Source organism: Natator depressus, chromosome 1, assembly GCF_965152275.1.
Source record: "Natator depressus isolate rNatDep1 chromosome 1, rNatDep2.hap1, whole genome shotgun sequence".
Classification (NCBI taxonomy): domain Eukaryota; kingdom Metazoa; phylum Chordata; order Testudines; family Cheloniidae; genus Natator; species Natator depressus.
This window is the reverse complement of record NC_134234.1, coordinates 121,837,395-121,864,593: the sequence shown is the minus strand read 5'-3', so window position 1 is coordinate 121,864,593 and position 27,199 is coordinate 121,837,395. Positions and strand designations below refer to the sequence as shown.

General features: G+C 42.9%; 2 protein-coding genes across 2 annotated transcripts in view; both read right to left on the bottom strand.

The window, feature by feature from the left end:
• Positions 1 to 27,199, bottom strand: part of CHST7 (carbohydrate sulfotransferase 7) — a 225,560-nt gene that overhangs the window by 18,321 nt on the left and 180,040 nt on the right. The gene's annotated exons all lie outside the window — the stretch shown is intronic.
• On the bottom strand, positions 245 to 26,406 carry RP2 (RP2 activator of ARL3 GTPase). Its single transcript, XM_074945447.1, has 5 exons — positions 26,239 to 26,406; positions 9,866 to 10,531; positions 8,738 to 8,852; positions 7,356 to 7,441; positions 245 to 2,091 (listed from the first exon to the last, which is right to left on the bottom strand). Exons 1-5 carry the CDS (start codon positions 26,365 to 26,367, stop codon positions 2,008 to 2,010), a joined length of 1,080 nt encoding a protein of 359 aa, XP_074801548.1. The 5' UTR covers positions 26,368 to 26,406; the 3' UTR covers positions 245 to 2,007.

Genomic DNA, 27,199 nt, shown 5'->3' with positions numbered 1-27,199 from the left:
TACTGGAATGAGAATTTGAATGACGACTTCCAAACAGAAAAAACATACTAATTTCTACTACCAGCTAGTACTTAATGGCAGAATAATCTTGTTTTGACTTGTCAAATCAAAACAGAACCTTACCATGTCCATGACAGATTTTTGAGCATCAGCACAGTTTGCAAATTAGTCAGCTCAAGAGATGCTCCTTCTTTAGAGATAGAATAAAAGTTTCCTTTCAATTTGTGCATCTTCCTTCTATTAAAAAAAGTGGAGTTACGAGCATGCGTTTATCTAGTGACAGCAAAGTGGCAGACTTCAGAACCTACATATACTCTTAATTACATTATGGGCCTTGCAAAGGCTGGGAGTACTGCAGACAGACATACCCCTTTCTTTCCTTCACCAATCCCGAAGGAAAAGCATTTCAACCAGCCTCCTAGGGCATTCTGAAGCCACAGCATTGACTATCACAGTCATTTCCTGCTCTATTTGCAAGACCTTTTCTTTGGATGGCTGGAGGATAAACTACCAGACTATATAAAGTCAATGAGATTTTCTTTAGGAAATCACAACATAGCATTTTACATTTAATGGTACTGGGAAGCTTGTGTTTACACCAGCAAGTCACATCTAATCTGAAGAGTTGTGGGTTTTCACCTCCTATGGTATGAAGGCAGTCAGTTGAGAAGTCCAGTAAATTTGCGACATAATGCAGATTAAGTTTCTGCTGTCTGAACAGAGGGCCTATGGGACCCTGACTTGAACTCTTGTAAGACCTTGCACAAGCTCAGTCTGCATGTTGAGGATCCAATATTCTCATATGTATGCATTAAGATTCACTACATTGTAGTGAATGTTCTTATGATGGAATGATGTATCTAGTACATGCCACCAGGAATTCTATATAGCTCATTACTGAAAAATAGCTACAAATCAGACAGCTACTGTTAAAAAAAAGTCACATTCCTTTCGTCTCAAATTAATGCTTTCTTGGTCTGTTTCTAGAAGTAACTGACTAATGTTAGTTTTACAGTTAGTCATTATCTGCAGCCGTTGGAGACCTTGTGTCCATATCCTTCATCATGATGGAGGAGCACACTCAGAGATGCATACATCCAAACACTGCTTTAAAACCATCCCCCAATTCTAGACTGTGGTGTGGTCCCAGTGTAACTCAACTATGGTGGTTGTCAAAGACCCATTATGGCAGCTGGGCTGTAAGGAAGCCTCAGGCTTATCCTCTGCACTAGCCCAAAAGAGGGATGAGACAGGAGCCACTATAACACTGGAGACACTCCTAAATGGGGGGCTGGGAGGGTGGAAAAGAGGGTACAAAGCATCTGCAGCATAGCTCCCAGGCTCTTTACACTATTTGTAATGTAATTAAAATTAATGTTAGTATAGTACATTAATATTTAAGACCATCTGGTATAGAACACTTGGTGCATTTAATTTTTTTTATGAACACAGACTGAAGCAGAGTAAAGTAAACTGTGAAAGCATGCTATTTAAAAGAGGAAACAATTTAAGAAACTTTAGATCAGTTAGCAATGACATGTCTCCTTATTAAGATAATTTTGCATATGGGAAAATTCTGTGAATTCTACAGGTTACCTTCTCTAACGTACCATTGACACATACCAGCAGCGTTTCAGTTAAGAAATTACGTTTTTTTAGAACTACATAAAATGTGGTCTAGCATTGTACCTACTTTCTAAAAATCCTACAAATTAAAAGATTTGAGGAATATTCACATCAGAATATAATTAAAATTTCACTATAATCATGAATTACTAGAAAGTTTAAGTGGTACTAAGTATCAGATGTACATGTGAAGCTACATTGTTCGTTGTAATTCACGTGATGCAGTATTAAGTTTACCAATTCCTTTTATAAAAAACATATGCAATACAAAGATCAATCAGAAAAAAAAACCTTGCTACTAATGCAGCATTACACAGTCAAACCAAAGCTATATCCAAGTGGTGAGCCAGGCCATGCATAAGAAAATCTTCAAGTCACACTTCACATTCCCATCTGCATGTCAGCAAAGTTGTAGAAGCTGTCTACATCTCGAGAGGCCGATACTTTGTTCTCCGATACAAAAATCTATATATTTTAAACAAGGAAGTATGTCACTGATATAGATATACAAATGCAAGTCATCTCTGCTCATTCAAGATCCTTACATTACAGAAATGTTTGTATTTCTAGAGATTTATTCATATAACAGATGCAGAATTCATCTTTGAAAAGAAATCAAAATAGTTTCAGGACTCAGTATATGGAGCAAAAATTCATTTGTAGAGCAAAACCATCTTTCCCTCACAGAAAATAGCTCCTGTTTAAGCAGTCCATCCTAAAACATAGTTTTAAAATTTTAGACTAGACTATTTAAAGTCACTTCAACCAACATCCTGTAGGGGGAAGAAAAGCTATTAGGTACCATCAAAAACTCACTTAAGACAGAAGAGCAAGTACTCCACCACTTTCCTCTCCCTCCCAAGCCACACAACTGAGAAACGCATTTCTCTCCTCTTCTCCCACATATACCTCCTTGGGTATATTTTCAAAATTTCAGAAGTACTTCCTCAGCAAAGGTGGCTTCCACTTTTTGCCAACATCAAAATTGTTTAAATATTTAAAGTTTTACAAAAAAACTCCACTTGTGCAAAGTAGAGGTCCTTGAATATAGTTGAAAAAAATATTGATTTTAATAAATTAACTAGGCCTGCCTGCATCCATCAGGCAGCCAAGATATCTAAAACAATGCAGCATAAGTTGTCAGGGAAATGGTTTGGCAGTTTACATCTAGCCAAATGCAAGTTTGTCTCCCAACCCAAAGCTGGATTTTAAAGTCTATTTTATACAGCCCAGGAGGAAGTTAAGATGTGACTAAATGATAATGTACAGTGACTGAGTACCCCAGAGTTCTTCAGTTAACTGAGTTATCCAAGGTATCAGTTAGAGACTGATATAGTTCTTGGTGACCATGTAAGCTCAACATCTCAAGATCACCATACCAAAACAGTTGTCCCAGCTAACATCAAGCTCAACTCCAACTCCCAATCTTAGTTTTCAGATGAGATTGGAGAGAAGGGTGTGTGTCCTTGTATTGGGGCAACCACTACACTCCTTCATTTTGATATCAGGATAGACACCTTTCCTGTCAGTGCAAAAGGCCTGTTTTGGATGATCCACTTTCAGAGTCCAGTGAAATGTGGAGCCCTCCGACATCCAACAAGGAATAATATCTAATAGATCTATTAATGGTTTGGTGGGATATCATGATCCATTTTTGGCCATGAATACAATGGCTGTTTAAGACACCCCCCCCCCCCCCCGGCTTGTCCTCACAGGACATCACGGTTTCCAGACAGACTGCAAAAGCTTTGCATCAAGACAAAGGACTGGGGAGCAATATAACCCCCCCATCTGTAAAACGGGCATCTTCAACAGAGATTAAGTGACTGTCCAAATTCACAAAGGAAGCCTATGGTAGAGCCAGTAACTGAACTGAGTGAAGTCCAATACCTTAACAGTTCACACTGGAAGAAGTTACTAATGCACCTGTGGCAGAAATCTCAGTCTCAAGTCAGACCACTTACCAGGAGTTTTTGTAAATGTGAACTGTGGCTGTGCAATTAGTGAGTGGCTTCTTCACCCCTACCATAACACCCAGAGTGGTGACCAGAGTTGTTTCAAGTGAAGAATCAAGTTAATCACAGTTGTTTTCACCCAGTGAGCAAAATTAACATTTTTAACAGCACTCTTCAAATCTAGCAGATAAAATAGCCTGTTTAGAATCCAAGTGTGCTCTCCATGGTATTAGATTGAAACTATCAGGAAAAATTCACCAGTCAGTGGCACATTCTGCATACCTCTGGGCAAGAGATGTTAACTGATCCATGCCCCAGCTGGCTGGTGAAGGCCAGAAGTGTGGTGCTAGAACCATTTCTGAAGCGGATTATGAATACCTCCTTGCAGAAACAAGTCTGAAGTTGGTTATTTCCATAATTAAAAAGTTTGTTTCCTACTAAAAGTGACATGAAATATATTTCATAATATGCATTTTAAAAGTTAAATTATGGGAAAACTCCTTCATTATGTAAATGCTTGTTTTATTATGTAAGTGGTCTTTGGACTATGTGCAAACACAAATATTTCCCAGATAACCCCATGTTCCAGTTACTTATTCAGTGCAACAAGCATTTGCACATAGATGAGGGCATGAAGTCTGCCATGGAAAAGTGCTGTGTGTAGAAATCAGCTTTAAGTCAGAAAGCAGGGTGTCATTTCCAATTTAGGACTGGAAGTGATGGCACAGACATGCTACTTGAGGGTAATCCAGAGGTTGTCTTATTTGTACACGTTAAATTAGCTATGTAATCAGAATTTGACCACCACACAGTGTTGGGGAAGGGGACTTTAATACTCTGTCCACAGCCACACCCAACATCATGACAACACACCATTCCATATCATTTTTAGAAGTAGGCAAAGTATAAAAAATTCAGTTTGATAATGGTAACTGAAACAACTTCAGCCTTTGAATAAGGAACTGTAACCTAGAATAAGGAACTGGGAATAGCCAACCAACTTCAACCTCATTTCCTGAGAAAAGCATGCCAGCTTCTCAAAGCAGCAATTTTTAGACCACTGCTCAAGCAACTCTATGCTAAGAAATTCATAAGGCATCTTCCCTTTGGGTAAAGTGAATAAAGTTGTAGCAAGGCTACATCAAAATTATCTGGATTTCTCTCATCTGATTGCCCTATGCTGGTTTGGTTTTAGGCCTGCTTATGCCATGGCTGTTTGATCTCATGACCTGTGTTCCCTCTAAGTGTGCAGCCACCCAAGGGTCAATCAAGTGCCATGCATTTGATAAGCAGAGCCACACACATCTGGCAAAACGTGTGTTCAGGTGCGCCTCCCCCCACTGCTCTGCAGCCGGATTGCTCCTGTCCTCTGCCTTGGAGCCTCTGGCCAGCTGCTCCCAGGTCCCTCCTGCTTGCTGTGCAGAGTGGAGGTGGGGCGTGCTGATGTCAGGGGCTTCCTTCCCCCCCACCCATGTACCCCATCTCTGCAGAGCGGGGATAGTGGGACAGGACTCAGGAGCAGGATGGAGCTGCTGAGGTCTGAATGAGCCTTCTGGTGAGTGCTGCTGTGCTTAAAGAGACAGACACTTGTGTTGTTACTTCTTGGTACTTCCTGCAATGCACATATATTCTCTGTAATTTTATTCTTTCAAAGTGATGTTATTTTAGTTTTTTGACTGGTCTGTGCATTTCATAATTTTATTTCTCTTATGCTTAAATTTAATTCTTTGAATAGTGAGTTCTAAAATGCCTAACCTGTCCTGGCTGAAGTAATTATCCCTATGGTAACTTTTTAAAAAAAATTATGTTGGTTTTTTGTTTCTACCGGTGGTTCACATCCACACATTACCTTGATATTGGTGCACATAAAATTCATTCTGCACATGGATGGAAAAAATTAGAGGGAACATGGCTCATGACAATGGGTAAAGAAAAAACTTCTTGAAAAGTTGGCATCTTCTCACAATAAATCAAATTAAAGGCTGCTAACAAAAGACTTTGCAGATTGAATAAGTCAAGGAGTTGTTCTTTTGATGGAAACTAAGGCGTAGTTTTGGGCACCTGAAGGCTGGTGTACACTACACAGTTAGTGTGACATAAGCTCAGTGGCATAGCTAGATGGAGCAAACAGGGGGAGCAGACACAAAGAAAGGTGCTACACGCTCGTACTCACCAGGCAGCGCTCTGGGTCCTCAGCAGCTTTGAAGGCCCTCGCACCAAAGTGCCGCCGGACCCAGAGCGCGTGAAGACCCTGCCGCCGAAGTGCCGGGCTGGCCGGCGAAGACCCGGAGCGCCTCCGGATGAGCAAAAATTAAAAAGGCCCCAAACAATTAAAAAGGCACCACTTGTGCTCAGTGGGGGAGCACCCACTCCCGCCCAGCTGCTCTACTGCATAAGCTACCTTATGTCAACCTAATTACGTCAGTGTCTACACTACAGATTTCCTCCCATCCATGTACGTGCCCTCCTACACCAACATAACTACTCCACCTCCACAAGAGGCATCACAGTGTCTGTGTAAACACTGCATCCCTTGCATCCAACTTTGGCTATCTTGTCAGTTTCATGGCTCCTGTCCTGAAATTGACAAGAAATCTGGGAGGCTAGAGCCCAGGTGCCCACAGCTCCCTGGAGAGTTGGACCCCGCTCCCAGCTGGGGCAAGAAGCCCCAGCAGCTTCCCCCCTGCTTCTCCTGCCCCCAGGCGGGGAGCCAGGCGGGGAGCCAGGCAGGGCCCCCCCCCCAAGAAGCCAGGGCAGCCAGACCCCACTCCCCAGGCAGGAAAGCCCCAGGTGGCTTCCCCCAGTTCCTGGTGGGGAATGGGGACGGGGCAGCCCACCAGGAGTCCAGGAACCCGTGGGGCAGCAGCTGAGGCTCTCAGCTCCCCACACTGCCCGTATTAGTTTGGTGGAAGCACTCCTTGTGAGGCTGCACAACACTGACACAAGGAGGGTAGTGTGGACATGGACATGTAATTACTGCAGTGGTTGTAAGTCAACCTAACATAGGTTGACTTAGGTTTGCAGCGTAGACATACCCTTAGCTTAATGTATGCCACAACAAGGTCTATAAAAAGCTAAGCAAACAGATCAAAGATTATTGGGGCATTATCCAGTTTCTTGCTGCATCATATGATGTATCTGCTTTGAAATGCTCATGTATTAAAGAACTTAGACAAACTACAAACGCTATCCCAGGGAAAGCGTTATTAGAACAAATGAAGAGAAAGCCATCTGAAAAATATGGTGTGAGAAAGCTAAACTATGAGGACGTTTAGGTTACAGGGAAAAAAATTGGTACATCTTTAGATTATCACCATGACCATTTTGCAATTACAGTAGAACCTTGAAAGATATCTACTGATCACTCTTCAGTGAAACAACATAGTCTCATCCTACTTCTCTGCCAAGAATTAAGAGCAGATTGCTCCAGCATGGTCTACTTTATAAGTCCCAGAACACAGCCCTGCCTTACTGTACATTAGGTAAGATTTTTGCAACCACACATTTTAAATGGAAAGCTTACGTTCTTCAGAAATTGATGATTTAGCATCCCTTTTTCACTCAGCAGGGAAAGTTTCCTACTTCCCACTGGTGAGTACTTTTCTTTGGAGTAAATTAAATTCTATGTGAGTTTCAAAAAATTAAGACTCATGTTTTCAGGTCTTGCTGGCTGACAAAATCTTAGGAAATGAAAAATAAGGTTTCTAGATCATGCAATATTTTTCAGGCAGATTCTGGTCATAATTATTTCCTCAAGAGAAAAACATAGCTCACCTTGGTTCCACTGAAGACATCATTTATAATGCTTCGACATCCTTCCACAGCATCATCTCCATTAAACTCCAAAGCAACAACAGGGCCTACAAAGAGAGTTTCACCTCTAATAATGTTTTTTTAGATTTTTATCTTAAATGGAAGATTAGAGATTTGCTGTTTTCTTTATCCCTTACAGCGCCCTGAGTTTTGTTCACAAAGCCTCAGAGTTCCTATTGCAACCACCATCCTTCAGGATAAGGATTAAAGCTATGGTTAATGGAGCTGTGAAAATACAAAAGTTGTCTGGGGGGAAAAAAAATGTGTACAAAGGAAAACATCTGCAATTCCATGTTTGAAAAACAGCTGCTGTAGAAACAGCTGAACAATGCAGATTTCCAGTTGAATTTCTTGAAAAGCAGTTGGTCGTAAAATGAAGGAAAAGTCTTATAGTGTGAATAAGAGTCACAGTACTGACTGACTGAACTTTGAGCCATCTCACAGCTATCCTTCGGATTGGGACCTACTTCCTTCAGAAATTTTTGCCTGGATCACAAGATTGGACACATGCCTAGTATCAACTGGCCCTCATGCACCATTCAGGTTTCATCCTGAAGCAAGGTTCTCTCTCAATTCTCTGCAAGATAGGCCTCCAGCAGGCCTGAGCTGCCATGTGAGCATGACAGCTTTTGCAATTCTCTGTTTGCAGAAAACAAGCTGTTTGTATGCTAAGCATTATGAAGACTAACATTTATGTTTAACTGCTCACTATGGCTGTATCTGATTTCTCCAAATAATGTATACAAAAAGGGACTACTTCACCACTTACAAAGTGTGAACGCTAACTTTGAAGCTAGTGGTCTTCAACAGTAGTGAATCATCATGGCGATTGACAAACTGGGATTCTATTTTGGTCTGCCATGCCAAGTTCTAGCCTTTTTCTTTGTGAATTACAGAGTTAATACAACACCTTTGTGGTCTGCCAGAAGCAGGGACTGAACATGCAAGATCTGGATCTAAAAGCATGAATTTATTTCCTAAGCTAAGAGAACCAAGTCTGTTAGATGTTCAGGTTGCCATCGCTTAAGACCTAAGGACCCATGTGGTCCTTTCACTAGGAGACAGCCACACTAAGCATGGGTTAGATCAGCTTTGGAGCTTTGCCTGGAGGGATCAGGAAGGAATTCACCACTTCATTCAGGGCCTGATCCAAAGCCTACTGAAGAAAATAGAAAGACCTTCCATTGATTGTACTGCTCCTGCGGCTCAAGCTATTTTCCCCCTTCTTTTGAAGGATTATCTACAGCCAGAGGGAATACACTAACTAAGATGGACTAGAAACTGAGTTGTATGTGTTGGGGGGGGGGGGTATCACTTTTAAGTGATATTTTAAGACTACTTACCTTTTTCAAGCAAAGGAATGAAGTCAGATGCACTCTGCTGGAACACTCTTTGAGCATCCTCTGCTTTCATTGAAACTTCCTTAGTCTGAACCAACAAAAAGCCTTTGCCAGTCATCTGGTAACAAACAAGGTATCCATATTAAAAACAGCTCTTAACATCACTGATATATAGTGAGGACAGATGTTTGGCTTTTCTGAAAGCAGAAGACCAAATAAATTACATGGGAGTATAATACATAATTTTCCCCTCTGACTATTAAACCACAAAACAACCTTCTCAATTTATTCTCTTCTTCCCCAGTTCACAAAGGGAAAAGTACTTTCTTCACCACACTTGAAGATTCAGTTTTACTTATCTTTTCATTCCATTCATCCAATCTTTGCTTCTGTTCTATTCCCCTACCTGAAACTAAAGTTTTTTTTAGTAGTTTCAAATTAAAAATGTACATGTGCTGAACACCTACAAATACTACTGAAGCTAACTGCCCAACTTGCAAAGGTGTTGAACACTATTAGCTTTTCTTTAGCTGCAACAGACACCAAACCTGGATCAGGCTCCTCTCTAACCCACAAATGCAGTATCTGGCTTTTATCTACTAGTCAAGATTGTTTTTTAAAGCCATCCACAAGTTTATGGTTTTAGTCCTAAAATAGAAAAACTTCTCCATGCAGAGAAGTTATCTGAAGATATTGTATCCACACTTCCAAGAAAGCTTCCATTAGCTTCCAACTGGAGTCTTACCCAAGTAAAAATAAATTACTTGTGCATGTAAAATGTCACTCTAAAAGTAACTTTTGGTGTTCCCATATATCCCTCAAGTTTGATAGGTATCAGAATAAGATTGAACAATCTGAGCTCATTTTCTGATGGCAGTTATGGGTACATTATAAATAACCAAATCAGTGCAAGAAAATGCGTCATGAAAAACAAGTTTGGGGATAACAGTTTCACATTTTTTTCAAACACACCAAAACTACATACTGAAAAGTATTCTAGTAGACATCCAGAAGCAAGCCAGTTTGAACTTCAGTATCTTCACTTCAGTAAGCTATGAGAATTTGCAATTTATTCCAAAAGATATGAAATTGGAAAGTCAAGAAGCTAGAAATAGAAAAAATGTGTCTTACCTCATCAATTAACTTTCTAGCATTTGCAGTTGTGTAGTCCCCAGCAAAGAAAACTGCCAGACACGATTCTTCACTGCTCTTCTGCCTCCCACCCCGGGTTATTGGAATTATGCTCTTTGTGGTATCTGTAGAAATTCTGATTACTTTTAGTTCCTCAGATGTAGGTAAGGGGACATAATCCTGAACAAGGGCATCTTCAGGTAGAAGACTCCAATTGTTTTCTCCCGACACAGGTGTAAAGTCATGGATGTTGCTCCATGTGTTATTGAAGATACTCAGTCCAGCATCTTTGAATTGTAAAGCCAGCTCTGGATAGTAGTACTGGAAACAGCCAAATTTCATACCTGTGGATGACTCAATAATGGGTTGGGTGGCACAGCACAAGAATACTTCCAACTTTCTGCAGTCCCGGGTACGAAATTGTTGGCACGCCACTACACATTTACAATCTTTGCAGTCACGGAAAAACACACTGCCTTTTACGGGTCCTAGAAAGATTCGGCAGCTTGTACAATCATCAATTGTGATTGTGGCAGAATGGTCAAAGATGTAGATATTACAGTTCTCACAGTCCTGAATGACAAATTGTTGCCCTGCAACTTTTCCAGGTAAACGGCCCACAGTTTCCTCCTTAAGTCCAGAAAACGTGTAGTCTTTGGGATCAACCTAGGAAAAAAAAACGTAAGTTTTACAAGTGACAAAAGCAATAGCTAGCATTAAGAACAAGTGGAGAAACCGGAACAAACTAAATTCAAACAGAGACTGAGGGTCAAGGAACTGGCCAGGACACCTATCTTCAGAAGAGACTTTTGTCTGGGATTTTGTCAAGGTGATGGGAGACAAAGACGGATGGTCTGCCAGTGCCTTCATTAAAAGATCTGGATTCAATTTCTCATACTGCTACAGATTTCCTGTATGCTCTTGGGGGAAAAACATGCTTCAGTGCTTCAGCTATTCAATGCCATGGCAATCTTTTCCTTCTCCCTCCCTTTCTCTGCCTGGTCCATGGTTCATCTTATAAAGAGCGCACAATCCCACTGCCAATGTTTTTATAGAGTAGTTTGCACGCTGTACAATGTACCCTAGGTGCTACTGAAATAGAAAATCAGATACTGGTCAGCATACCCACATCTCATGGGTCTTCATGCTTTTCAGCTTTTGTCTTTTCTTCCACCAGCTCTCCATCCGATCCCTGGCCCAAAGGAACCTTAGGGCAATATTTTGATCAGCGTATGTTGCATTTGTTAAAAAAAGTTATCCCTCTCTAGCCTACAATGTCACAAGGCAGGAAACGGTTACTCTATACTGTATACTCTACAGCTAACGGAAAATCTGCATTTTTTTTTTTAATTAAGACTGTAGACAAACTGGCTGGGCTACCAAAGTCAGCTTTATAGCCTCTGTCTCCCAATATTACTCTCTTGTTCAGGAGGGCCACCTTTAAAAAAAAAAGTTAACTGGATGAAGAGTCCTGTTTTAATGAAGAGAATGACTAATTGTCAGCCAATTACAGTTTATTGTTTGGAAGAGAACTTAACAGTAGAGAAACAAATGCTATACTGCAAAATAATTGATGTTACACACTTTTTGCTACATAAAAGAGTAAAGAAAGTTTAAGTGTTACAGCAGGTTCCATTCTGCCCTCATGTATGTGTGTTAAAATAGCATCTTACAATATTTGAACACTTGGAAGTGTAGGACATTCTTACATGAGAGGTCACTTCCAAAGCCTGAAATTCAACTCCATACTATATCCTGTGTCAACCTGATAGCTTTGGAGCATTTGCCAAGCCGTTAGTAATTCTAAAAGCTAGTAGGAGAGCAACTTCTATATAGTCAGATTTGAGTAATATGTCCCATTTTTCAAAAAGAATAACTTCCCTCTATGCAATTTTAGAAGGTTACATAGACAATGCAAGAAAAATGGAATAGACACAAGTGAACCGAGATCCAGAAATGCCTCTTGCCAGAATATCCTTCCTCACTCTGAAAATCCTAGGAGAGATTTATCCAAAATAGATGTTGAAACTAAAGACTTCAGGAAGGAAGCTGAATAATCTTTTCAAGAAAAATGTATTGTTTACATGGTAGATAGCTCGAGAGAGAGAGAAAGTTAGTCTGATGGAGTGCTACATGCAGCCACTGAAGAATGTTCTTTCTAAAGTTACATTCCCTTTTCCTTCTAAATTCAAGTTGGCCAGTCTCCTTAAATTGTGCTGGCAGGCCTTAAGACAGCCAGCCCAGTAACAAGGAGATGAGCTTAGCTTTCAGACTACTGCAAGCTCTTTGTGGCATAGACTGGTTTCTATGTCTGTACAGCATCTAGAATAATGCGGCCCAAACCCAGCTGAACTCAAACATATATTATGTGGTAATGTCTAAATAAGTATTAGGAAATACTTCCATCAGTGAAGAACAAACAGTTATGATTAGAGACCAAATTTCAGGACTCTTTCCCCAAATGCACACCACTCCAGACTACTCTACAACTGGAAGCCGAGTAGAGAAAAGCAGGGGAATACCTGTGACCATTCCAGAGACTTTCAAGAAAGGCGTGGTACAGAGCCAGGGGGACACAATGAACTACACTCTGTGGTGCTGTTTCAAGACCTTTCTTACAGTTGTTTTGGGCAGCAATGGTACAAATGTTATTGTGATTTGAACTTAAATGGACTAGAGCGCAGTGGCAGGTCTCACAGAAGGCATTCAGAGAACCTACACACACACACACGCTCATTTATTGCGAGCATTTAGTAGAAGACTTCAAGGGAATAATTTGGATAGTCTTGGGATAAACTGTTACTGCTTAAACAGAGTGCGGAAACAAAAAGGAGACGACTTCTCCAAGAAAGGGGAAGATGGAAGTTTAAGGAAGTTATGACTTCCAGTGTTTAAAAAAAAAAAAAAGACAAGCATATTTATGCTAATCTATAAAGACTTCAAAATAATGCAGGTTCAGAAGTCTTTAGGAAGTCGTGTAGACATACCATATTTCAACAGAATTAGTCTTCTAGTTTTACACAGGTTAAGAAAAAAGTGTCATTCAACAAAGCTTAATCTAATTTGTAGTTCAATCTCAAGTGACAGTGATTTAGTGGAAACAAGTGTTCCTGAATCACTTACTGATAATCAGGTGTCCTTCCATGTGCGTTAAGACTGAATGAACAGTCAGCTTGTGACTTCCTGAATTGAGTGCTTAATTGTGCTTAACATTTCACATGCCAGAGAGAGAGCATTGTTAAATGCAAAAGCAGCATTGTTGCAACACAAATTAACTTCCTTGATTTTATTGTGTCACTGAAGTTTGTCAATTTCCTTTATAGGAAAATTGCAAAGCAAAAAATGTAGACCAAGTTACCTGAAACTAGGGTGGAAGTTGCACAGAAGTGCTTTTAAACTTTGCCCAAAAGGCTAAATTTTCCTCAAAAAATTCCCTTGGTGCTCTCTCATTCACCGAAGACAGTCTGGAGGGCAACAGCACTACTGAGGTCAAATGTATGCATGCTGAGAAGTAAGGCCCCATCTACACTGACAAGTTTCTGCACAGTAAAGCAGCTTTCTGCGCTGTAACTCCCGAGGCATACACACTGCCAAGCCACTTAGTGTGCAGAAACTGCACAGTTGTAGCGCTCTTAAAAAAACACCACCCCGCCGAGAGGCATAGAGGTTTCTGCGCCAGGGCTACAGTGCTGCGGTGCCAGTGTAGACATGGTGGTGATTACAGTGCTGCGATTGGCCTCTGGGAGGTGTCCCACAATACCTGCTCTCACCTCTCTGGTCATCGGTTTGAACAATACTGTCCTGCCCTCAGGTGACCAACAGTCATCCCCACCCTGTACATTCCTTTAGAATTTTGGAAGTCCCCTTCCCGTTTGCTCGGTGATGTGTGCAGTGGTCTCAGCGCATCTTTCCAGGTGACCAAGCCTACTCCACGCACCAGGCAATTCCCCTGCTTGGAGCAATGTCAAGCTGCTGGACCTCATCAGCATTTGGGGAGAGGAAGCTGTGCAGTCCCAGCTGCACTCCAGCTGTAGGAATTATGATGCCTATGGACAGATTTCACGATACATGATAAAAAGGGGCCATGACCGGGACACACTGCAGTGCAGGGTCAAAGTGAAGGAGCTGTGGAATGCCTACCACAAGGTGCGGGAGGCAAACCGCCTCTCTGGTGCTGCGCCCACGAATTGCTGGTTCTACAAAGACCTGGACACGATATTCGGTGGTGACCCCACCTCCACTGCGAAGGCCGCTGTGGACACTTCATTGGCTCGTGTGCCAGTCAAGAGCGGAGCAAGCCAGGAGGAGGAAATCTTGGATGAAGAGGGTGAGGGAGATCCAGAGGCAGAGGATGACTCTGAGGCCAGAGATGCATGCAGTCACGAGATCTTTTCTACCCCGGAGGAGCCTAACCAGTCACAGCAATCAGATCTTGGCGAAGCGCAAACAGGAAAGGAGGCCCCTAGTAAGTGGATCAGATTTAGGGAATTGCTGAAGTGAGTTGTTGGGGGCAGGAGGGATGGAGAAAGCCGGCTTGTCTCCTACCACATGCCTAGTCTGAGCAGCAGAACAGGCTGTTGATAGACTCCCTCACTTCACGGGAATCTCCCTCAGAGATCAAGGAAACACTGCTGCACACAGGTAAGCTGCATAGGGGGGCTGGGGCGGAAGCCTCAGGCTTGGAGAAGACCCTCCCTTGATTCCCTGCTCATGCTCAGCAGCGAGATATCTTCCATAATGATCACCTCCTGTGGAAAGTGTGGGGACAGGAATGATTATCAGGCCCTCCCTACAGTGCTGGCTCTACTCAAGAGCCATGTGCCCAGTGTACAGCAGGGTCCGGGAAGAGTGATTTATCCTGAGGCTACTCACCATTTTGGGGATCTTGTGGCTCATGTGCGCTTGCCTGCATCAGCCAGTTTTTGACAGGTGAGTACTGGCTGTGTTTTAAAGCCCTGAATCAGTGTTCTGTGTTGCAAACAATACTGCTTCTGTAAAACATTGCATTTAAACTTCCGAGATGACCTTGGGAGCCCAGCCTCTGTTATCAGCGGCAGAAAAGCTGTGCAGAATTAGAAAGTGGCCAAGGAGAATTAAGGAGGACTTTCTTCGTGAGGTTATGATGCACTCAGCCGCTTGGAAACAGGAACTGAAGGAGTGGCGGGACAGCGAGAAGAGGGACCGAAAGGAGAACGCAGCACACCAGAAAGAAGCCAAGGAGCGGCTCTTAAACATTATGGAGCGCCAAGTGGACATGGTCCAGGTGATACTAGTTTTTCAAACCGAGCAGCTCCGCGCCTGCCCTCCCCTGCAGCCACTGTTGCAAAAAACTCTCATGTGCCCCCCCCCCCCCCCCACGACCAACACACTTATCAACCTCCTGGCTCCACTCTGTACCTGCAGCATTCCACTGCAGTTTGGCCCTGCTGAAGTACTGCACTGGGTGCACTGTACTCCAAAGGAGAAGGTTGGGTATGATCCCTGGACATACACAAATCTGTAGCCATCCCAGGATCCCTCCTTCTCTGAGCACAGCAACAAATATTAGTGGCTTTCAGCTTAAAATTGCTGCCTCAGGGCATCCCTGATCCTTATGGCCCTACACTGTGCCCCTCTAATAGCCCTGGTCTCTGGCTGTTCAAACTCCACCTCCATGCGCTGAGCCTCTGCAGTCCAGCCCTGAGTGAAGCTTTCAGCCTTCCCTTCACAAATATTATGAGCGTACAGCATGCAGCTATAAGCATAGGAATATTGTCATCGACCAAGTCCAGCTTCCCATACAGGCATCGCCAGCAGGCTTTTAAACAGTCTAATGCACACTCAGTCATTCTGCACTTGCTCAGCCTGTTGCTGAACCGCTCCTTCCTGCTATCAAGTTGGCTTCATAAGCTACTGCATTAAGGGGGATGCGGGGTCTCCCAGGATCACAATGCGCATTTTGACTTCCCCTGTGGTGATCTTCTGGTCCAGGAAGAAAGTCCCTCCTTGCAGCTTCCTGAACAGGCCAGTGTTCTGAAAGATGCCCATGTCATGCACCTTTCTGGACAAACCTGCATTAAATGTCTGTGAAACACTCTCAGTGATCCACAAGCGCCTGGACAGCCATTCAGAAATACCTCTTGCAATTAATGTACTCTGAGGCTAGGTGGTCTGGTGCCAGAATTGGAATGTGCGTACTATCTATTGCCCCTCCACAGTTACGGAAGCCCATTTGTGCAAAGCCATTCACAATGTCATGCACATTGCCCAGTCATGGTCTTTCAGAGCAGGATGTGATTAATGGCCCTGCACACTTCCATCAACATGAATCCAACGGTCAACTTTCCTACTCCGAACTGGTTAGCGACCAATCGGTAGCAGTCTGGAGTAGCCAGCTTCCACAGTGCAATCACCACGTGCTTCTCCAGCAACAGTGCGGCTCTCATTCTCATGTCCTTGTGCCACAGGGCTGGGGCGAGCTCATCACACAGTCCCATGAATGTGGCTTTCCTCATCCAAAAGTTCTGCAGCCACTGCTCGCCATCCCAGGCATGCATCACAATGCGATCCCACCACTCAGTGCTTGTTTCCCGAGACCAAAAGCAGCGTTCCACTATGGTCAGCACCTCCATAAATACCACAAGCAACCTTGTGTCGTAACTACTATGTGTGGCAAGATCAATGTTGCACTCCTCTTGCCTTTGTAGTTTAAGGAATAACTTCACTGCCACTCATGACATGTTAGTCAGAGGGAGCAGCATACTGGTCAGCAGTTCGGGATCCATTCCTGTAGCCCAAAAGAGGCAGGGCAGGGAGCGCAGTACACTGGCCGTTGAAAGATGGTGCCGTATCTGGACTGAAGCACAGGGATTGCTGTGATGCAAAGCAATGCATCACAGGGCATTGGGACTGGACCCAGGATGCCCCATGACTCCTCTCCCCCCACCCCCCCTTCCCACAAGTCTTAGTGGCAAAAGAGAAAGGTGTTCTGTGGGACAGCTGCCCAGAGTGCACCACTCTGAATAGCGTTGCAAGTGCCGCAAGTGTGAACACACTATTGTGCAGGCAGCTGTCAGTGTGAACACACAACAGCAGTTTTCCTTCAGTGCTCTGACCAGCACTGTAACTGACAGTGCTGTAACTCTGCCAGTGTAGACGTGCCCTAATTCTTGTATGTGTTTTGTGGGAAGGAAGCGGGTGGAGTGTTAAAATACTTGTAGAGAGAGACACTGTCCACTTGAGGTTTATTTCAATTGACTTTCAAAATTCAGTTTATGCTAAAGTACATTTTTAGTTTTTTTTTTTTTAAGATATTTTTAAAAATTAGGAAGAGTTAATAGCAGCCCTGTTCATAGGGTCTTTTCAGTAAGAGAATCTGACAGCCAGGAAATACAGGGGAAACACTGAGTTACTGTACAGGAAGTACTGTCAAATGCAAGAGGCAAATTAAAGCAATTTTTTTCCCCGTTAACTTTTCTGTTGTAGTCATCTTAGGTGTTATTTGTAATTGCATGAAGTTAGTCATTTTCAGAATAAAGTTTAGGTCAGCATTCCTTTAAGAACTTCTGTGCTGAATGCAGCTACTGTTGAGACAGTCAGTACAGAAGTTCATACATAATTCAGTTTCTTTGCAGCTCTCTCTTCAGACAGAAGGGCAGACAGGATTTAACTTAGAAGTGAGCCTTAGGGATTTAAGCACAGAGCTCCCATAACAAATGGGTACTAAGGGGTTAAATCCACCTTCATTACAGTTTATCCCTAGTTGCTTAACAAGTTCAGTTTGATAGCCTGCTTTTTGCTACATTAGGAAAGACAAGCCTACAACCAATGGATTTCTCAAAGAAATCTTTACTCAAAAAGATTCTTTACCTAGCCATGTATGCTAGAAATTCCATAGCAAGAGTTTCTACACCCCTGGGAGAAGTATGTGTCAGAATTCAGTCATCAAGCAAGTCTGTGGCTGAACAATTCTCATCTATATTACCCATCAGTGGCTAGACAGGTTTTTTTTAAAAGCTGTGCTATGGTTTCCCCCCCCCCCCCCCTTCACCATTAGTGAGAAGCCCTTTAGCTTTAACAGTATTTGAAGCTGTTTTCCCAGTTTGGTAAAAATTCTAAGAGTGACAGGGCTTATAGGGAAGGGGGAAAAAAGTGAAAAATTAGTAAGTACAAAAGCAAAAAAAGCCAGGGCCTCAACCTTTCAAAAATGGTAAGTGTTCCCAAGATGACCAAGGATTTGAACAGCTACCTGAACTTTCCTAAAACAGCTTGTGCCAGCGTGCCTATTCTTTGCCTATCCCACCAAATTAGTGAGTCTTACTACTCAGCCCATCATGATGCATCACTGTGGGCTAGTAACCACTACAATTCTCAATGGATCATGCCTGGCTACTGTTGACCCAGGATGCCAGAATTTAGTGGGCTTCCTACCCCAGACTATTAAATGGTGTCTTTGAACTATGACATTATAAGGTAATAACAGATGCCCAAATATGAGAGTGAAAGCTAAAGCCACAACAAAGCAGCCGGGTAGAACTCCACAGTTCTTAATGTTTAAAGTAGAAAGAACGAGGAGTACTTGTGGCACCTTATAGACTAATTTATTTGAGCATAAGCTTTCATGGGCTAAAGCCCACTTCATCAGATGCATGCAGTGAAAAATACAGTAGGAAGATATATAGATATATCTAACAGACAGCAACATTAGAAGTAAGGGATGTTTGTTTTATGAAAAGCTCTTGCTTTTCAATAGTATCGCCTAGACTTCTGGATTGCTGAGATGCTTGAGTGTTCTGCAGAAGTTGGGATGTCAACCGAGAAGATCCAAGCTCCAGTGGATACTCCTACCGGAACCTGAAAACACAGACTCAGTAAACTGCAAAGTGGTACTAACATCAGACCTAGGACATTTGAAGACAAGACTGCCAAGACCTGATTAGGACTATAGGAGATATCTTGGCTCCACTACCAACAGATCTCCTGAAATAATGGAAGCAGAATGAACAGAGGAGTTCTTGATTCCAGTCCAAGAAAAGGGAATATGCCAACACTACTTGTATGACCCTGGAGCAGAACTGGAAGAGTCTCTCTCCTTCGTAATAAAGGCTAGTCAGGATTTTCTGCCTATGCAGAACAGGTAAGACAGAAAACTGAAGACACATTTGTGCTGTTGTATACAAGAACTCTGTTCAAAGAATCTTCCTAGACACAGGGAAAAAGTCTCACAGACTAAACAAACAGCTCTCAAAAATCAATAACTCTTATGTTTAATGTTCATCTCCTACAGAGTCCACAAACCTTAAGAAGACTGGAAAATGTGAATATCCCAGTCTCTCCATCTGGAAATATTACAGAATATATGGTAAAGTAGGTGACAACTGAACTCCCTGATGAGGATTTTCAGTGACCTGAAACATATGTGGTTCAGGTGTACATAGCATCAGGAAACTGTTGTATCTTTGTAATTAGTTTTATAAATAAAGGCATTACCTAATTACACTGTCATGGAACCTCTCTGTGGACTAGAGTCTAGAGAGACAAGAATACACTCAGACCCAACAGTAAGAGAAGGTCAGGTACCAACTTTCCAGCTTAAAGGATACCTTGGATACTTGCAGCCAGTCGGCCAGTAACAGGACTTAAATTTGTCCCACAAGAAGAGGCAATTTGCCAATTATAGTACCCATGTAGCAATTTTAATGTACTGTAGAACCAAGGAATAGGCATTCTTAATCTCATCTGAAAATATCACATCTACAAGTTAAGTGGGCGTTGTTGCTTGAGTGTCCAGGGTCAGGTAAATTTAAACCAATATAAAAACTTTTTTGGGACTTTCTGGGGCAGTGACTGTCTACCCAACTCACCCCACCCCATTCCCTGACCACCCCCCCAGAACCTCCGTCCGCTCCAACTGCTCCCTGCTCCTTATCCAACCCCTCCTCCTAGCCCCAGCCCAGCCCCCTTACCATGCTGTTCAGGGCAGTGTGTATGGATGCTGCGCAGCCCGCTGGAGCTTGCAGCCCCACCCCCTTACCATGCTGCTCAAAGCAGCAGACGCTGCAGAGCTGCCCAGGAGTGGTCCAGAGCACTGCCGGCGTGGCATGCTGAGTGTCTGCGAGAGGGGGGAAGAGCCAGGGGAGCCTCCCTGGCTGGGAGCTCAGAGAGCTCTGGGAGAAAGCTATTGTTGACACGGTCCCGTGTAAACACTACTCAGAGGTTAAGCATCGGATACCAAAAAGACTCTGGGACAGGAAACCCAGTTTTTAAGTGCCAACTCAGTAGTCCCCAACAGATCAGGTGACTCTGGTGCCACCCATAAGAACAGCAATCAACACTGCCAGGTTCTCAGCACCAGACTTAATCTAGATAGCTCTGGGGACTATCAGCCACTTACACCAGACAATCTCACAGCACATGATTTTCCTGATCCTGCATTGCTAAATTCTTAGCACTGGACTGTAAGCCCAGAGTTGATGGTTCCAGAAAATCAAGGGAGCTGGCACTTCAGCACCTGAGTGAGCCAGTGTTTGCAAGTCAGGGAACTTTGTGACAGTCATGATGGGGATAACACTACTTTACTAAGTGACATTTCAGAGACAGTCAACAGCACTGAACCCAGCTGACAATTGGAAAACCCAAGGACCTGGGTATGTGTGTCCAGTAGCAATGAGCCACTTTGACAAATAGTGCTATATCTTTGGCAGCTAGGTATGTTGACTCAGATGGATCCCATTGTCACTTGAGTACAAAACCTCAAACTAGTGGTTCACCAGTCACTGATGCTTGATCTTTCACACTGGGGGAAACCAGAGACATCTGTGCACCAAGCCACTTCAAGCAAGTGGCCCTGGACAGTCAGTTGTGCTGGATCCTCAGCACCAGATTGTCAACACAGACAGACCTGGGGACCGAATGCCACTTTGCTTGAAGTGGTCTAAGTAAGTGCTTACAATAGTCAAAGGTATCAAAATCCTGGTACCAGATGAAGATGACCCAGACTGGTATGGGGACATTAAATACTCAATATAGTGTGCTGCAAACCACTTTAATGATAAATGCTCGTCACTGGACTGTTGATCCAGATGAATACAGGGACCTTGGTACCACTTAGAGGTCACTGAACCACTACCAGTTCACTAAAGTCAACAGTGCCAGAACTCTGGCTTCAGATGAGACACAAACTACAATTTCTCTCTTTTTAACCATTTAGCTATGTCTTCTACTTAACTGAAAGTTAAATCCTTACCACCATAAAGCATGTAGTAATTTTGTCTCTGGTCAGAATGTGTTTTTTGCATCTACCACAAGGTATTTAAAGTACGGTTTGATGTAATGAAATATTAAGTATGGAGACACTAACAATCCCTCCATAATACATTAGTTATCCTGCAACATACACAATTTAAAAAAAAGACACACTTATGTTGTTTGAATCTTGATAAAAGCAAACTGGATGAATACTGCACTACACAATGCAGAAACTTAACAGTTATGTGCAGATGCTGTTTCCACCTAACCATTATACATTTACGTTCTTGTATCATCTTCTCACCCCACCAAGTTCCAGACCATCTTCTGCCCAAAGCAACAACCTGCTGTATTTCAGAAGTAGCCAAGAATCCTCTCATACAAAACAGGATAGTTTAAGACAAATATAAAATCCAGCATCTCTGTAGTTAATGTACCACACTACATGATTTTAGTGATTGCATTGTAGGCATGCCAAAAAGTATCTATATGCAATAGCTTGACTCAGGACCATCAAATCTCTCCTCTTAATCTGAAGCTAATACAGACTTTTAAAGGGTCACTGAAATTTAGCACCCTTTTTGAGTATTAATTTTACAAGTAAAACCTAAGATTCTTTATAATTGAAGTATCAGAAAACATTTCTGGTTTTTCCAGTTTGTTTTCTGTGTGGCCTTCTCACCAAGTGAGAGAAAATACATCTTCAAGCATTAGGAAAATATGGATGTAAAACTACAAAATGTTAGCAGGAAGATCCAGAAAAGAGGGTAGTCCCCCAAGTTTCTGTACAGAGCCAATGCACAAGAAATTGCTACACAGAAACAATATTTGGAAACATTAAAATGACTGAAATTAAGGATTTAGAACTGAAGTGCAATCTGTTTTACTGTGTTGTCATTATTGCAATGCCAATTATGAACAAAAAGTAAATCTGACAGTGTGGCTATTGACTTTAGCTCAGCCCTACACTAAGAAAAGTATCAGAAGATAATCTCATTTTTAAAATTTGAAAACATCACACTAAACAAAGCCATGCAACTTACAGTGACATGGGGGGGGGGAATCAATTTTCACACTTCAGTCACTGTGGCTAGATTCTGTATCTACAACACTCTGTCTAGAATGCAATAAAGAGGGCTTCTTTTACAGTATTTGAAACTTGTGATGTCAAAGAGTTATTGAAAACAGAAAGCTCTATTCAACTCTTAGTTCACAGGAAGGCAACTAAAGTCTAAGCAGAAAGATTCAGGTACACACAAGGAGATTTTTCTACACATTAGACCTATAAAGTTTCCAATAATTTTTTCTTTAAAATAACTGGCAACTCCTATAGTTGACAGACAGCACCACATACAATAAAAACGGTCTTGCTGACTGACAAACTGAAGTTAGAAATAGTACCCAGTAAATGTGAACGTCCTACCCAAAGCAGTGTATTAATCACTCACACTATTAAAAGTGACCAAAAATGAACGCCAGAAGACACCTAGTGAAACTATTTATAAAGCTGAGGTTTCGGGGGTTTTGTTACTATGTATTTTCATGTGTGTTTTTGCACAACATAGAAAGACCTAGGTATCCTGTAAATGTTCTACTTTACTCTGTGCATTTGACAACAGTTCTTCATACAGTCAGTTTTCATATTTATTTGGTCCTTTCACACAGCAATGAGGGAGAGGACAACATTAAAGACAGCATAACATGGGAGGAAACCTAGGGACAGTATCTAAAGCAACTTTTTTTTTTTTTTTTTTAAAAAAAAGGAGTTTACATTTTGCATTTGGGCCCCTTTAAAAGTTTGTCAATTCCACTTCATGGATGTTGGTATACTAAATGCCAAATTCTCTGTTTTAAAATTAACTTTTTTTCCATAGTCATTTACTACTATTTCTCAACTTCAACACAAAAACAGTAGCATTGAGTACACTTGGCAGCCAACACAAAAAGACAGAGGAAAAGGTAATGAATGTTTGAAACAGTTTCTATATATCTTTTCTTGAGACATTCAAGAATTAAATAGGTTTCAGAGTAACAGCTGTGTGAGTCTGTATTCGCAAAAAGAAAAGGAGTACTTGTGGCACCTTAGAGACTAACCAATTTATTTGAGCATAAGCTTTCGTGAGCTACAGCTCCAGCTCACTTCATCTGATGAAGTGAGCTGGAGCTGTAGCTCACGAAAGCTTATGCTCAAATAAATTGGTTAGTCTCTAAGGTGCCACAAGTACTCCTTTTCTTTTTGAAAAATTAAATATTTAACCCTGCTGTTTTCAGTATGGTCCTCTAAACTCAAAAGCCAGGAATCATTACATATGATCGTTTGGAAAGAGGAAGCCTTTGCATAACTGCCTACAGACATTATGTGCAACAACTTAATTTTTAAGTATGAGATTCTCTTTCATATATAGAATTGTTTAAAACTTGGTGTAATCTATTAGGAAAGTTAACCCCAAATCTAGTCTATTCTAATGTCTCAGACACTGAATGCTCCTAATGTTTTAATACAGTCACCTCCTGAGAAACAAGCTCACCTAAACACTGAAGTGGAGTAGGGAGGAGAGAAAAGTGTGGAGTTTTCTCCGAATGACTTGTTTTGACCTTCCTCCGGGTTAGTAAGTAACTGTAGCTATCATTTTATATTAAAAACTTATCCCTGTGGCTGGATATGACAGGTTCACAAAATGTAGTTTACTAATTTAACTGCTTTAACTTTAAATGAAATTAGTGTTTGGGTGGCTTCTGTTGTATCCTTTAACAATGATGTAAGAACCATTCCAACTACATTAAAAAAAAGTAGTAACTGACAACAGTAACACTGTGGCAAGGGAGTAACAGCTATATAAGTAACATGGTCTGCCTCCTCCCTTTGCAAGCACTGTATTAGCCAAGCTGTGCCATAAGTATTCCCTACGTCTAGGAAATCAAAATATCTAGTCTGACATGAAGCAGCCTCCTTTGTCCTTACCCTCTAATCTTTGCACATACTTAACCCCATATCTTAGTTTAATCCACTAGAGAGCCTTAGGTGTCACACCAGGGCATCTGACCATGCTTAAATAAGAATGCAAGCCTGCAAAATAAATAAATAAATAGTTTATACCTTTTCTCCCTTTATGGCTCATAAATGTGGTCTCAGTTTGGTTTTCACACACACAAACTGAATTTCTAGTCTGTTCTATTTTTTTCAGAAAGGCTGTGTAGAATTGGAGAAGTTACAAGTACGAAGGAAGTGAAACATGAAGCGGTGAGTGAAAAGGAGAAGTATTTTTATTCAAATTTTCTTTCATATTCATTTTTGCTTAGAGACCTCTCTCTCAATGGCCTCTCCACCAGTTGGAGGAGAATCCTTAGCAAAGATCCTGCCATATTATGAGCCAAAACTCCTCTGATCCTCCAAGACAACTTCCAGCAAATAAAAGGAAGAAGTGTCAGGGATATAAAATATTGCCTAAGAGAAAACATGCAAGTTTTAAAAAAGCCTTGCACACATCCTTGACACATCATAATAGCTAGGGCCTGATGAAGTTTAGCTATGCATGGGTAAAGAGGCATTTATGTCAAGAAGGCTGTTTGGTTCTGTAGCTACTGCTGAATTTTATTTGCTTTTCTTACGTGAGTCTAGAGTGCCCCAGGACATCCACCCCCTTTTAATTACTGTTAGAAAGCCAAGGGATTAATATAAATAAAGGTACAAATTCAGTTCTGCCCTGTCTACCACTACTTCGCATGTAGGTCACGGTTACCATCTAGCTTAGTGCCAAAAAAGGAGCAGACTCCAATGAAACAGGAGAGAGAAAAAACCAGCCTCATTCTACTACGTTTTACATGGATTAAACCTTACATTGAAGGCTGGGAGAATGTGGCTGCCCAACTAGTAAGCAGTGCCTTGGAAAGAGAGGTAGTTTGCCCCAGTTGCCTGTTACATTCCACCCTAAAGTGAAGGGGTTTGTTTTAAACTTTTAATTTATAAGTCCTGAATGGCATATAATGGGATGGGACATTGCCATATAAGACTGCATCTTTCCATAGGTGACACCGCCTAATCTGCAAAAAGAACGAGGAGTACTTGTGGCACCTTAGAGGCTAACAAATTTGAGCATAAGTTTTTGTGGGCTAAAACCCACTTCATCAGATGCATGCAGTAGAAAATACAGTAGGAAGAGATACACACAAAGAACATGAAACAATGGGTGTTAACAAGTGATCAATAAAGGTGAGCTATCATCAGCAGGAGAAAAAAACCTTTTGTAGTGATAATCAGGATGGCCCATTTCCAACACTTGACAAGAAGGTGTGAGTAACAGTGGGGGGGGGGGAGGAAAGGGGAAGGAGGAGAGAGAGAGAAATAAGCAAGGGGAAATAGTTTCACTCTGTGTAATGACCCATCCACTCCCAGTCTTTATTCAAGCCTAATGTAATGGTGTCCAGTTTGCAAATTAATTCCAATTCAGCAGTCTCTCCTTCTGCGATCAGTAAAGATACTCAACCGACACACCTCCGGTTTATCTGGGCTGCTAGCAGGGCATTCTCCATAGGAGGTCCTCAGCTCTGAACTTCGTTTCTCACCCTTTGGAGAAATGCTAGAGATCAGATCTCCTAGCTTTCAGGATATGCTAGGACTTTGTGGCGAGTAGGAAAAACAAGACACGGAACGGGAAGATAGAATTTACTACTATCTGTCCAGGATGGGGAAAAGCACATTTCCCCCCATAGGAGACTGCACAGAGAATATTTTTTAATTAACAACAAAATCATATATCAACACAACTACACAGGGTGTTTGTTAGCTGTAGCCTGAGGGGGCAGTTCGGGGACCGGAGGGGGGAGTGTTATGATTTAGCTATCTAGAGTGCCCAGGGGCCAGCAATGGCACCTCCACCCACTCTAGAAACAAAACCCAACCCACCCGAGGGGAACGAAAAGATGCGGGGGGGGGGGGGAGTAGCTACGGCAGAGCCCCACGAGAGCGACGCCTGAGCCGCCGCCACGCCAGGGTGCGGGAGATGGGGGTAGCCGGGAGGAGAAGGAGGAGAACGACTCGCCAGGCTGGGGGGCTGCGGCGGAGGCTCCGCCAAAGGGTGCGGGGGGCTGCTGCAGGGGAGAGGGGGAGGAAGTGTCGGGAGCGGGGGGGGGGGGTGCCGGGGCGGTACCTTGGCTCGCTGGTCCCAGCTGTACTGCGACGGCGGCTTCTCCTCGTCCGCGGCCGGGGGGTCCTGGCCCGCCCCGCCCTGCGCGCCCCCCTTCGCCGCTTTCCGCCTCTTGGAGAAGAAGCAGCCCATGGCCCCGCCGCGCGCCCGCCCGGAGGCGCCTCCCGACACCCAGGTACCCCCCGCCGCGCGCACCCGCGCGCGCGCGCGCGCCTGCCCGCAGCCGCCCCGCCCTGGCCTCTCCCCGCGCGCCGCGGCTTCCGGCTTCTCCCACACCCGCCTCCCTTGGTTACGGCAGCCCCGCCCCCTCCACCTGCACCCGCAGCCGCAGCCAATGGCGGCTCGGCTCCGCTAATCAGCCTCGCCTGCCGCGAGAGCGCCGAGCTCCAGACGCTTTTAAAGAGACAGGCGCAGTGTTTTGCCTGGCCCCGCCTCCTCCCCTGCCCCTGATGGGGGGGAGAGGGAAGCAAAAAAAAAAAATAATAAACAAATTCCCTCCCTCTTTTTCTGTGCCCGCCCCCGCCTGTTTCTTTAGTTCCCATCTGGCAGCTTTAAAGATTTAAAAAAAAAAACCATTATTACAAATTTGTCCCTGATTATAACACCAACAAATAGCAGCAGCCCTGGGGGATGTGCCACCGCCCTGTCGGTCAAAATCAATCCTGATTTTTTTTTCTTTTTGGAATTTTTAATTCTGAAGTTTCATAGAAATTTCAACATTAAAAGCATGTCACCCCGCTTTAGGAGCCAGCGTTAAAAGCCCCGGCCAACCGGGCATCTGCAGCCACAGCAAAACGCCTGACCGAACCAGGTTGAAAATGAGGCACCATTAATTGAAAACCCTTCAACGCTCCTTCAAACAGGACAATGCACAGCAAGATCCATAGGGAGAGGAATTGTTCTGCAGTTGCCACCCCCTATAATATTTAGAACGAAGCTGCTAGTTTAGCGATCACATCTTCAA